This window comes from Bubalus kerabau, chromosome 21, assembly GCF_029407905.1.
Source record: "Bubalus kerabau isolate K-KA32 ecotype Philippines breed swamp buffalo chromosome 21, PCC_UOA_SB_1v2, whole genome shotgun sequence".
Lineage (NCBI taxonomy): Eukaryota > Metazoa > Chordata > Mammalia > Artiodactyla > Bovidae > Bubalus > Bubalus kerabau.
In genome coordinates, this window is record NC_073644.1 from 40,406,590 (window position 1) to 40,419,519 (window position 12,930).

At 40.9% G+C, this 12,930-nt stretch overlaps 2 protein-coding genes across 3 annotated transcripts in view; both read right to left on the minus strand.

Moving 5' to 3' along the window:
- LPIN2 (lipin 2) overlaps nucleotides 1–12,930 on the minus strand; it is a 375,312-nt gene that overhangs the window by 130,166 nt on the left and 232,216 nt on the right. The window lies entirely within an intron of this gene.
- The window catches only part of MYOM1 (myomesin 1), a 120,810-nt gene that overhangs the window by 5,513 nt on the left and 102,367 nt on the right, over nucleotides 1–12,930 (minus strand). For both annotated transcript variants that reach the window (XM_055559208.1, XM_055559207.1), the window contains 10 exons: nucleotides 12,759–12,903; nucleotides 11,955–12,014; nucleotides 11,579–11,646; nucleotides 9,757–9,870; nucleotides 8,999–9,086; nucleotides 7,951–7,989; nucleotides 7,553–7,658; nucleotides 2,905–3,068; nucleotides 990–1,026; nucleotides 726–748 (listed from right to left, as the gene is read on the minus strand). In XM_055559208.1, coding sequence (XP_055415183.1) covers nucleotides 726–748; nucleotides 990–1,026; nucleotides 2,905–3,068; nucleotides 7,553–7,658; nucleotides 7,951–7,989; nucleotides 8,999–9,086; nucleotides 9,757–9,870; nucleotides 11,579–11,646; nucleotides 11,955–12,014; nucleotides 12,759–12,903 — 844 coding nt within the window. The remainder of the gene's footprint in view (nucleotides 1–725; nucleotides 749–989; nucleotides 1,027–2,904; nucleotides 3,069–7,552; nucleotides 7,659–7,950; nucleotides 7,990–8,998; nucleotides 9,087–9,756; nucleotides 9,871–11,578; nucleotides 11,647–11,954; nucleotides 12,015–12,758; nucleotides 12,904–12,930) is intronic.

Here is a 12,930-nt window from a genome sequence, read left to right on the forward strand (position 1 = left end):
AGGACTGACTCTACAACCACAACCTTCAATGGTTTTCAAATTCTGCTCCCCCCCGAGAAAGAGCCTGAATCATCACGATGGTTCATCCGTTATTCCTGGGATCCTGTAGATCCCGGGATTCTATAGACTCCTCTGTGTGTGAAGCACAGTTGAGAGGGGTCGGGAAAGAGCACATTTGTGCAGAGACAGGCTTGACCGCTGGATCAGGGTCACTCAGCCTTACTTGGTCTTTCAGAAAAATGGGACCACTTGTTGGGGGACCAGCTATAGTGATTTACATACCAATCTACAAGTTTCATTAATATTTTTTCTTTTCCTTAACATATTGGCATGGCCAAAAAGCTTGTTCAGATTTTTCCATTACATCTTATGGAAAAATCCCAAAGGAATTGTTTTGGCCAACTCAGTATATACACTTTTCTGACATTGGCCGCCTGCTGCAAGCGATGAACAACCTACTGTGTGATTTGCAGCCCAGAGATTTTTCATGTTGAGGCTGGGAGCCATTCTTACAGTGTAACCTGAGACCTTCTTTTCCAGACAGTCTTACTCAAGAGACTAAAGGACAACACATGCGGAATGCCTAAGGTTTTAAAAATATACATAGAAATGAAAGAAAAGGGAAAAAAAAAATGCTTTCACTCTCCTCCGTCTGCAGTAATAATAGAAAAATAAAGTTGCATCTTGAAGCCACACTAGGAATAAACTCAAACGGGTTTACTTACTTTTCTCGGCGATGGCAGCTTGTCTGTGGTTGAGAGAAACGAACAAACATGCAAACAAAGAAGGGTTTTGTTTTAGTGTTACTGTCAAGTAGCCAACCCCGACTGCATTTCTGTTTCTGCCGCTCAGCAAAGCAGCGGGAAGTGCTGCTCCGCCTGCATTTGCCCCAGTTCAGGACCCTCTGCCCCGCTGACTCAGCCGGGGAGGAGCATGGGTCAGAGACAAGGGTGCCCGTGGGGGCGTCGTTGGGAAAGGGGGGGACTTACTTCAATCTCTGGAATTCCGCAAAGGCTTCATCATAGGCTTGAAGAGAAAAAAAGAGAAGTTAGAATTTTCTCACCCAGAACTGGCCACACACAGGGGCCTATGAGAGCTCACAATGTGAGCGCAGTGTAATCAGTCCAGACCTGACGTGGTGGGCTTTGAAGGAGGCTGCACCCGAGCAGTCCCTATGACTCAAAGGCTTAACAAGAGAAGCAAATACTTTCTAGGCAGAAAGCATGAAATAGTGGATTTTAGAAGCTCTCAATTCAGTGAGAAGACTTCAACTCTCGAAACAGAAAAGCAAAGCTTCACTCAGCCAAAGACAGAATGGGATGAAACTGTGCTCAATGTTGTGTGGCAGCCTGGATGGGAGTGGGGTTTGGCGGGGAATGGATACATGCATATGTATTGCTGAATAGCTTCGCTGTTCACCTGGAACTATCACAACATTGTTTGTTAATCGGCTATGTGCTAGTCACTCAGTTGTGTCCAGCTCTTTGTGACCCGTGGATTGTAGCCTACCAGCCTCCTCTGTTCATGGAATTCTCCAGGCATACTGGAGTGGGTTGCCATTCCCTTCTCCTGGGGATCTTCCTGACCCAGGGATCGAAGCCAGGTCTCCTGCATTGCAGTCAAATTCTTTACCATCTGAGCCACCAGGGAAGCCCCCAATACAAAAAAAAAGGTTTTTTTTTTTTTTAAAAAAAGAAGGAATGGGAAGAAAGGTCTGTTTCAAATATGGGTTGGTTCTGTTAAAAATCCTGAGTAACAGAAAAGCTTTCCTCTCATTAAATCATTCTGCACGTCACAGACAGTTAAACACTGTTCTGTGGTCCGGCCCGTCCGTTTGCAATAGATCACAGCGTGTGCCAGTGCTGGCCTGAAGCACTGCTTCTCTGCTGTGCAGGAGACAAAATAAAAGACACAGAAACAAAGAAATGAGAGTTCTAAAATAATTTTTTTTCGAGCCTACAGAGTAAGGGACTTTGAAGATGTCAGGCAAAAATACAGCTTCATTTTTGAATCAATCTCACCTGGTCTTTAAGTTCCCCTGAGGTCTGGGAATTGTAACATTTTACGACTAGAAGCTATGTACATAAAACCAGTCTGCCCCCTTTTATAGATGGGAAAAATCAGCACAAAGCCAGGCTTACAGGCTGTGGAGGTGGACAGCTGGGCTAAACAGGCTACTTAGGGCTGCTCTTCTTGCTCACATCACACATGGAGACAGCCTGGCTGAGCTAGTGTGTTTCCTGCAGGGGACCATGCTGGTCAGACAACCTAAGGCCTCTTGTTTGAGAGGGATTTGAGAGTTGGGCAGTTAAACGAGCTTCAGTGGGCAGAGAGTAAAAGCAAATCTAAATAAGTTTTGAGTGGGATGAACTGGGAGAGTAGCAATGACATACATACACCACCCAGGGTAAAATAGCCAGTGGGGACCTGCTATAAAGTACAGGAAGCCTCCATCCTTTTAAAAAAAGCCCACATCTTCCACAGTTGATGCTTTTGAATCCCGATGCTGGAGAAGACTCTTGAGAGACCCTTGGACAGCAAGGAGATCAAACCAGTCAATCTTAAAGGAAAGCAACCCTGAATATTCACTGGAAGTACTGATGCTGAAGCTGAAGCTCCAATGCTTTAGCCACTTGATGCAAAGAGCTGACTTATTAGAAAAGACTCTGATGCTGGGAAAGACTGAGGGCAGTAGGAGAAGAGGGTGACAGAGGATGACATGATTGGATGGCATCACCGACTCAATGGACATGAGTTTGAGCAAACTCTGGGAGGTGGTGAAGGACAGGGAAGCCAGGCATACTGCAGTCCATGGGGTCACAAAGAGTTGGGCACAACTTAGCAACTGAACAACAGCAACAGCAATCTCCACTTTAGGTTCTAACCTGCAGAGCACCCATTTACCTTGTCCAGAAAGGTCCACCATCTTCTGGTGTCCGGTTTTACCGTCAAAGAGCTCCATCACGTACTTGCCCTTGTCGTTGGGGGTGGGCTCGTTGATTTGCAGCCAAATCTGTTCTCCGGTGACCCCACTCTTAACTCTATCTGAGTACTTAATAGCAGTCCCACTGTTTTGATCAAAAGGAAACCTTGTTATCAGTGGCTTTCATCCAGAGCTTACCTTTACTTTGTCTTGTATTGAAGGTCTTATCATCAAGTTTTACAGACTTTCAAAATAACATGAGATCCTCACATGCTCTTCTGCTTCAGAGACATTATGGGCCCTGAATCACAGAACAAGGATTCCAAGGCCTGGGGTGGTGGGGTCTGGCAGTCTGCACACTGACCTCCCAATAGTGGTCTTGGACTCAGATTGCAGCACCAGTACTTCTCAGGGGTATTAATTATCTTTGTTTCTGCTTGGTTTTATTTGTAGGACTAATCTTTAAACAGAAAAGGCCAAACTCCACATATTATTACTGCACGTCTCACACAGATGGTCTATGGCTATAAATGGGGTTTTTACAGACTAGTTAAAAACAGATCTAAGGAGGTTAATCTGTGGCTGATATCTATTGACACATGTGGTTACAAAGCTATTTAAGACAAATGTAAATATGTGCTCAGTAGTCAGGCCAAGAATAAATGAGAAGCAGAGTTGCTGTCAAAATGAATGAGGCACCTACTCTGACCCTGGATGTGTGTCTCCTCCTATTCTGTAGCTGGTCATATGCAGACCCGCACATCATCTTCTTTACAAGACAATAATAGCAAATAGAGCCCTTGGATCTGACAGTCTAGAAACACTACTGTTAAAGATGAAATATGAGAAGAAAGGTGGAAGTAGTGTACTCTCAGGGGCTTCCCTGGTGGCTCAGATGGTATAGAATCTGCCTGCAACACAGGAGATCCAGGTTCAATCCCTGAGTCAGGAAGATCCCCTGGGGAAGAGAATGGCAGCCCATTCCAGTATTCTTGCCTAGAGAATTCCATGGACAGAGGAGCCTGATGGGCTACAGTCCTTGGAGCTGCAAAAAGTCAGACACAACTGAGCAATTAACACACACACACAATGTACTCTCAATGATGTTAAACTCTATGAAAAGTTCATAAACATGTGAGGAAATAGAAAAAAATAAGTCGTAGCTATAGATCTTCCTCGGAGAAGGCAATGGCACCCCACTCCAGTACTCTTGCCTGGAAAATCCATGGACAGAGGAGCCAGGTAGGCTGCAGTTCATGGGGTCGCTAAGAGTCGGACATGACTGAGCGACTTCACTTGTACTTTTCACTTTCATGCATTGTAGAAGGAAATGGCAACCCCAGGGATCCAACCTGGGTCTCCCTCCTGCATTGCAGGCAGATTCTTTACAATCTGAGCCACCAGGGAAGACCAAGAAAAAATAAGGTAGTATACAAAACTACTTTTTTACAGCAACAATTATGCATGGAGAAAAGACTGGAAGTTTCCTCAAAATGTTCATACTGTGGCTAGGAAAGCCATGGGTGGTATATTATAAACTCTTTCTAATTTTAGTATGATGGTAAATATATTTTCTAAAACAAACATGTATTATGTTTGGGGTTGTAATAAATAAAATGAACTTAAAAAAAAATGTCCATCAGAAATTTCAGATTTCAAATAAATATTCAGCATTTTTCTTATATACCACATTCTTTAAAAGATATTAAAATTAAAATGTCATAAAACATAGGGTAAACGAATCCATCTGTACCCATAGACTTTAGCCTGAGCAATATATATGTATGTGTCCTAAAGAGTTAGAAAGGCAGACAGTTCTCTGCTTTGCTGTGGTAAATCTTGAGTTCTTTAATCTCTGGCTAACATGCATAATGGGCTTCCCCATGGCACAATGGTAAAGAATCTGCCTGTCAATGCAGGAGATGCAAGAGATATGCACTTGATCCCTGGGTCTATAAGATCCCCTGGAGAACAGAATGGCAACCTGCTCCAGTATTCTTGCCTGGAAAGTTCCATGGACAGAACCTGGTGGAATACAGTCCACAAGATCGCATAATAGTACCTTACATCTGTAAAGCATGTCACGGTTTTCAAAGTGTGATTAATTCTCTTATTGAGTCCATCAGTGTTATGAGTTAGAACAGGTATTACTGCTTCTATTTTATATGAGGGAAACCTGAGTTTCAGAAAATTAGATGACTTGCCTAAGATCCAAGGGAAGAGAGGAGCAAAGTCAAGATCCAAACCCATTTTAAGGGTTTTTTTTTCATCACACCACATACTTACATAAACACAGGGAGAACAATCGGTCCTTGGTTCCTGAGCCTTTTACAGTCACACGTCTGTGTGCACACAAAACACTCATGTAGCTGGCATACCAAACGATGTACAAAGCTTATGCCTTACTAGTCTGACAGCAGTTTCCTTAAAACCCAATGTTCTAATTTTGGGGAACATGTAATTCTATTAGAGATGATGTAAAGCCTTTTGATTCAATTAATCTATCTTCTCTTATTCTTCAGACGGATATATTAGAATGCCCTAGATGTCACAGAGGAATTTCCTAGAATCTGATCTATTTTACCTCACAATCACTTTCCTAAAATGTATTCTGTGAGAAATAGAACAAAGGAATGAAACTCCAGGCATTCAAAGTGGAATTTTACTTGTTTTCATTTTTTTAAAAAGAATTCAGGAAATCAATAGTAATAACAATAAACCTAACAAAATTCTGTTCTGCATAAAAGTAAAGTCATTTTCAAGAAAACACAAATGAATGCTTCATAGGACCCAGTTCTGGTGAAATGTTCAATCTAGACGTTTAATGAAACTTGAATCCAGAGTAGTGCTGTGATGGAGGAGCTCTGGAGCCAGGCTTCCTGGGTTCAGCCCTTCACATACCACAGAGTTGATGACCTCAGGCAAGTCACCTCCCAGAGCCTGAGCTTCCTAGTAATTAAAGTGAGAAGTACCCATCTCACAGAGTTTGAATATTAAATGATTTCATACCTCTAAAGGGCTTGGAGCAGTGCCCAGCATATTGTAAATGTCCACTGAGAAATGGACTATTCTTGCCATATTAGTAAACAAGGAAGTCACGCCATGAGTGATCACAGCCCCTCAAATGTGAATTTCTGAGCCCAGAGGGCACCCAGGAAGGAGAACAATAACTGGGATCAATACCTTGAGGCTGCAACCACTCCCTACAGGTGAGCCCTGAGGGGCTCAGGATGTGAAAAATGCAAGATACTGCCCCCAGATAGCTGAGATACATATGAAAGGAATGCTTTCAGTAAGCCCAGACTTGCACCTTCCCATATAGAGAAAAGTACTAAATTCCTTAACTTGAGGTATCTGGTTTTCTTAAATTTACAAAAATACTTTTGATGTTCAGACTACTTTCCCTTTGTTGCAGACATCTATGTAACCTGACTCCTCCCCCCACCTCCTCAGAACAGTTCTCTCAGGGCTACTTGAGAAGCTGCCTCCCGGGCTTAAGTCCTAAAAATTTGCACCAAATAAAACATAACTCTCAACTTTTAGGTTGTGACTATTTTTTAAGTCAACACCACTGAAGGGAAGCTCTAAGTAAACACTGTTGTTTGACTCCTCCCAGGGACCCACAGTGACCTTCTGCTCTGCAGGGCACACAAGGACTTCGGGAATGAGTGTCCACTGCACCCCAAGAGTGGATGAAGGTGGATGTGCCTTACTGGTTTCTGGGGCAGCCTGCTGGCCTCTCTCAGCTCAGGAAATGTCAGTGAAGCACAGAGGTCAAGGATCCTCTCAATGGTGTCAATGGGAGGCCTGGTTTGACTAAGAAACCTACTTCAGGCCTTGGAATCCCCAAGGAGAACTTGAATGAAATCCCTCCACAATTGCACAAAGGAAGCCTGGGATTAGAATGGATCTTCAGGCTCAATCTAGTTCAAATACACATTCCCAAAGCCATCTTGAGATGTCCAAAGCCTTCTGAGGAAACACGCTAATGCCCCACTATGCCAACTGCTACAATGACAATGATGATAAAATCGGGCACCGCTTTGGATCAGGCTTCTGGGGTCAATGAGCTTTAAGTCACACAACAGGAAACTTGGTGCAGCCTGCTGCAATTTTGTCCAGAGCACAGCATAGGTTAGGTGTGCTTGGAAAGACCAGATAAGACCCTGGCAAAGCGTGATTGTGTGGAGGTGGAGGTAATGTTACAGAGGCATCTACAAATTGCGATTTGAGAAGGGGGTGACAGAGGATGAGATGGTTGGATGGCATCACCGACTCAATGACAGAGTTTGAGCAAACTCTGGGAGATAGTGGAGGACAGAGGAACCTGGCGTGCTGCACTCCACGGGGTTGCAAAGAGTCAGACACAACTGAGCGACTGAACAACAACAGATCACAGAGACAGATGCTCCAAGCCATGACTGGCCTCACCACGTCCATGCTAAGGGAGAGTGCTAACCTCACACTGAAGGGACGGCCTGGATGTTTCTGTCCTACACTTCTCAACATCAGACCTGAGGAGTAAGCAGACTTCTTTCCTGAGTGCAACAGAGGGCTGTTGTCTGCCCCAGTCCTTCCTCTGAGTGGAGAAAGGCCTTCTACACAGCAGTTAGGTTTTTATTCACTTACTTGTGGGACCAGTTAACTTTCAGATCATCCACGTAGTAAGTAACAAAAGAGTATAGCCGGATGCCCTCAGCTGTGCTCTGGATCTTCAGATCTGTTGCAGACAGAGCTGCAAGAAGAAAACACGTATTTAACACACCTGTAAGCCCATCCCAGTCTTCCCAGGTGGCTCAGTGGTAAAGAATTTCCCTGCCAATGCAGGAGACACAGGTTCGATCCCTGAGAAGGGAAGATCCCCTGGAGAAGGAAATGGCAACCCACTCCAGTATTCTTGCCTGGAGAAGTCCATGGACAGAGGAGCCTGAGGTGCTACAGTCCATGGGGTCGCAAAGAATCAGACACGACTGAACAAAACCAAGCCCACCCCAGAGAATAAGGAAGTATTGCTTGTGAGAACTTACCTATTGTTTTACATACTTCACTCATTAGCTCTTTAAAGGCTGTGGAAAGAGATTCATAAAGCTTTAGCATAAACATGCTCAATGTCAAGTTCAATCTCACACAATTAGTCACATATGCTCTCAAAAGCATCCTGTCACAAGATGGACTTATTGACCAATTGGCAAAACAAGCTCAAAGAACTCAATTGTTATCAAGTTTTAAAAGATCTCTGCTCCTATTTTGATATTTTTGTTCCCTCAAATTCTTTGTAAACTGTCACCATATTTACATTCTAGAGAAAGAGCCACCGTGAGAATCCCAGGAATATTTTTTGCTTTAGAATTCCCTTCTTCCTAAGTCCCAGGAAGGCTTCATTTACCTTAAAGGAAGTTTTCTTATCTGTGGTATCAATTCACGGTGAATTAACCATCTGAGTTCCCTGATAGTTCTCACCCTAATTAATGCTTTTTGCCAATAAACAAAAAGCACATTTAGTCCTGCCTCCACCAAGAGTGGGAAGGCAAAATCGAAGTCAGACTTCTGCTGTTCGTCAGCAATGTTGTTAAAGATCTTGCTCGGGAACAAAACTGGAAATGTGGGCGTCCCATGTAGGTTTTCTTTATCATGATATAATTGTCATCAGAGGCCTTGGGAAAATGGAAATTGTTTTCTTGCTCTGCTACTAACTGAGAGGCTTTGCGTTCCATGTATAACCTTTCCTGCCACCTTTAAAATAGTGGACTATTTTGAGACATGCTTTTCATGGTAGTATTTGATCCTGAAACAGTCTTCATAGGTTTGAAACAAAAATGATGATTGATATTGAAAACAGACTTCTAGTGGATTGTCGACTATACATTCTCTGAGGATCAAAACTACATTTCTGACTTGAAAGAAAGACTAAAAGTGAAGTTTTTGTTTTTTAATAAAATTCGCTCTGCTGTAATGGCAATTAAAACGAAACCTATGGACAAAAGACGAGCATGACTTGAATCACCCAGCTCAGTCTCACTTAGAATTCTGGTCACTGGTGTATGGAACACACGGAATGGACCCTGGTGGACTGACCTTCATCCACAAGCTTCAGTCTGCTCTTATCTTTTCCTCTGTCGTCTTTCAGGACAACTTCATAAATACCAGCATCTTTCTTGGAAAACTAAGGGGAGAAGAGATACACCAGATTGCAGCTTGTTGTAGCCTCAGGATATGGCATTTGCATTTTTCAGGGCCCATGATTTATAGAACTGCCACCAAAACACACTGAACAAGCATTCAGCCATGTGAGCAATGACCAGTTCCCAGAGGGACTATCCATCAAAACTGGCTAGCCAGCAGCCCCGAGTTTTCACCCTCTAAGGTGACAATTGACTTGAGGCTTAAAGTCCTCACCCTTTGCTCTGCCTTCATTTTAAAAACTAATGAGCACATGTATTTGAAAGGCAGCTTCTTTTAGACAAAAAGTAAATAAAAACCTATACAGAAATAAATACTATGTCTGATTGTCTCTGTACCTTTAGGGAACCAGTTGAAGCTAAAGAGCAAACAAAGAACAATTGGCTTAACTGCCCTGCCACTCACCCATCTATGAGAAAAACTAGCTCAGAGAGGCAAGAGTTGTGTGTCCTGCCAACACTGTTTGGATGTCTGACAAACCCTCACTTATCACAAAGTGAGAGAAGCTTTGTGTCTTTACTGCTTGCTTTTTGGGTGACGTCAGGGCAAGGATCTATGCCCAGGGCAAAGGAACACATAATCTAGTCTCTGTATTTTGGAAGAACATGGGGTACAGAAGTAATACGCTACATTTTATATTTATAGTCACCTACCTCTGTTATAAGGAGGGTACATATGCCATCCTTAAAGTCATGCTTTTCATCCACTGAAATCTCCCTATCATCTTTGTACCATACAATACTAGTCTCTTTCTTAATATTCGCCACCTAGGAGAAAAAGAGTAGTTATACTTCTCAAGATAAAGGAATGCTATTCTTATGAAATTAAATAATTCTTAATGCAGCATTGGATATAAGAAAAAGTAAAGATTTCAAGAGAAATCAACTGAAAGCTGTTTTAACTGTTAGAGTTTAGAATAAAATAGATACAAAAGAATAAAAGTAAATCAATAGTATCTTTATTTCCAGCAGAAAAAAACAGACTTTAAAATCATCTCGTGGACAAGAAAGCATGAAAGAAAGTGAAAGTGAAGTCGCTCAGTCATGTCCAACTCTTTGTGACCCCGTGGACTGTAGCCCACCAGGTTCCTCCGTCCATGGGATTCTCCAGGCAAGAATATTGGAGTGGGTTGCCATTTCCTTCTCCAGAAGAAAGCATAGAAGCATACAAACTAACATACAGACTTAAGTAAAATAGAAAAATTTGAAATCCGAAGGAAGACAAATCCCATTAGATTAAAATAATAGTCTGTGTCACAAAAACAAATGACTTTATCAAGGTAACAGAAATGTAGAAGCCCCTATCTATAGCTAACTACTTTTGTAAGATAAATGAAGCTTTGCAAATAAATGCGAAGGGGAAATACGGTTAAGAAATCTTTTAAATTAAATATTTTTCCAATTTTATTGAGATATAATTGACATAATATTGCATATGTCTAGTGTATACAACATAATGATTTGATATATGCATTTTTGCAAAATGATTGCTGCAGTAAGTTTAGTTAGCATCCATCAAGTATGGTTTAATAAATTAGTCTCTTAGCAATTTTTAGGAAATTCATTTAAATCCTATATCCATACATCATCTCACAAATTTCAAATGGGCTAAATGACTTCATATGCTTAAAGGGATCTTAAGCTTTATCTATGATGTTAGAATTTTTTATGAGGGAGAGTATATTCATATATTTCTTGTATAATTAAGACTGTATGAAAAAGTCAAGACTTCATACAAATCAAGAAAACAATTTCAGGGACTTCCCTGGTGGTCCAGTGATTAAGAACCCATCTTCCAATGCAGGGGATGCAGGTTTGATCCCTGGTTGAGGAACTAAGATCCCACGTGCTGCAAAGTGCGGGGCAGCAGGTGTAGGGGGAGGGCTAATGAGGGATAAGCAGGCAGCGCACGAGCCTTTTTGGGGGCAGTGAAAATATTCCGTATGATACAATAATGATGGATACAGGTTTTTATATGTTTGTGCAAACTCACAGAGTGAACCAGAATGTAAACTATGGACTTTGGATGATGATGTGTCCATGTGGGTTCATCAGTTGTAACACTTGTACCATTTTGGTGGGCACGTTGATAATGAAGGAGGCTATGCACATATAGGGACAATGCTAAGTGGGAAATCTGTGTACCTTTCCCTTAAATTTTGCCCTGAACCTAAAACTGCTTTTTTTAAAAAAAGTCTGTTTTTATTAACTAGGGCATGTGTGATGAATTAAAACAATCATCTTGACTTTCCATATTTTTATATTGTTTTATATTACTTTAAATATTTCTTACCAACCAACGATTACAGTAACATTCAACACTAAGGGCATATCACTTATCATTTTGGTGCAAATGATGAGAGATAAGAGGAGATAGAATGGAGGAGATAAGAAATTGATTTTCCTTTTCTTCTCACATTCTATTTTATCTTTATTCTCTTTGTACCAAATTATTAAAAATTTATTTACTTCTTACCTTGCATTTTAATAGTACATTACATTCACCAGTCACTTCCCAGCTCAAATACTCAGCGAAATGTGGACCTATAAAATTTTAATGACATCAGCAATCAGCAATGTTAATCATGAATGCAAAACTCCAAACTCATTCTTAAGTTCTAAGTTGATTTATGTTTAAAGTGAAATTTTTTAAATTAAAGATTTAGTTTTAAAATATTTTAAAATGTGTAATATTTTAATCATTTGTAACGATAAATATTTTCAATTACTTTTATTTATCAGGACATTATTAACAAAGCAATAATATTCATTTTAGTTTGTTATGGAAATAACCTTAGAATATTTTGTTCAAGAAACTGAAGATTTTCTCTTTATTTACTGCCTACTTTTACCTTGTTTCCTGATCCATTCTTGACGCTGGAATTCGGCTTCTTTCTGGAGCTTTTTATAAACTGAAAATCGAAAAACAAAGAAATATGAAATAGAGTTGGGCGGTAAAAGTGTACATGCCAGTCACTGTGCTAAGTTATTTACATTCATTATTATAACACGCACATCAGACCACCCTATTTGTTTTCATTATTCATAGATGAAAAAGGCTTAGGAAGGCTAAGAAACTTGTTCAAGGTCATGAAGTCAGGAAACAGTCAAATAGCTTTAGCTACTGCAAATGTAGAGACCTGGCCAGCGTTTCCATTGCTTTATTAAATACTACATTTTAAATCTTGGTGATTTCCACACTGGCTTATAACAGCTGCCATACAACCAAGTTGTAATGGATGATTAAGTGATCTGACATGCTCTCTCATGCATATTTTTCTTCTTCATTTAAGTAATTTAAAGCAGGTACACATTACAAGAGAGTTTCATAGTTTCTGAGACATAATACAGTCTGGGTTGTACTATAGTATCCTTCACTGGAGAATTTTAGTAATAACTACTTGTTTATACATGAGATAATTTAAGTGCAGTCTTGCCTGTGGGCCAGTGATAACTTTGGTGTCCTTTTAAATTAACTTTTCATTTCTAGGAAATAAAGTACTATGGAAAGTATTAGCTATAAATTGCACTTTGAACACTGGAATCCAATCAAGAAATAATTCCTGCTTCTCCCACATGACTACTTTCCTGTGGTGGGGTATTTACATTGAAGGAAGTAGCAAAGGCTTTCAGATAATGTTCCACAGAACTCTCACCATCTCCAATGAGAACAAGGGTAGAATGGCCAGTTGCTCTTCCGTCCTGAATCTGGAAGGTATATGTGCCTTCATCCTCATCCTGTAGCTTTTCCATAAACATTTCAATTATACCTGTGTTTCGGTCAATATGCATCTTATATTTCTTCAGTGTGAAAAGGAAAAGAGAGGA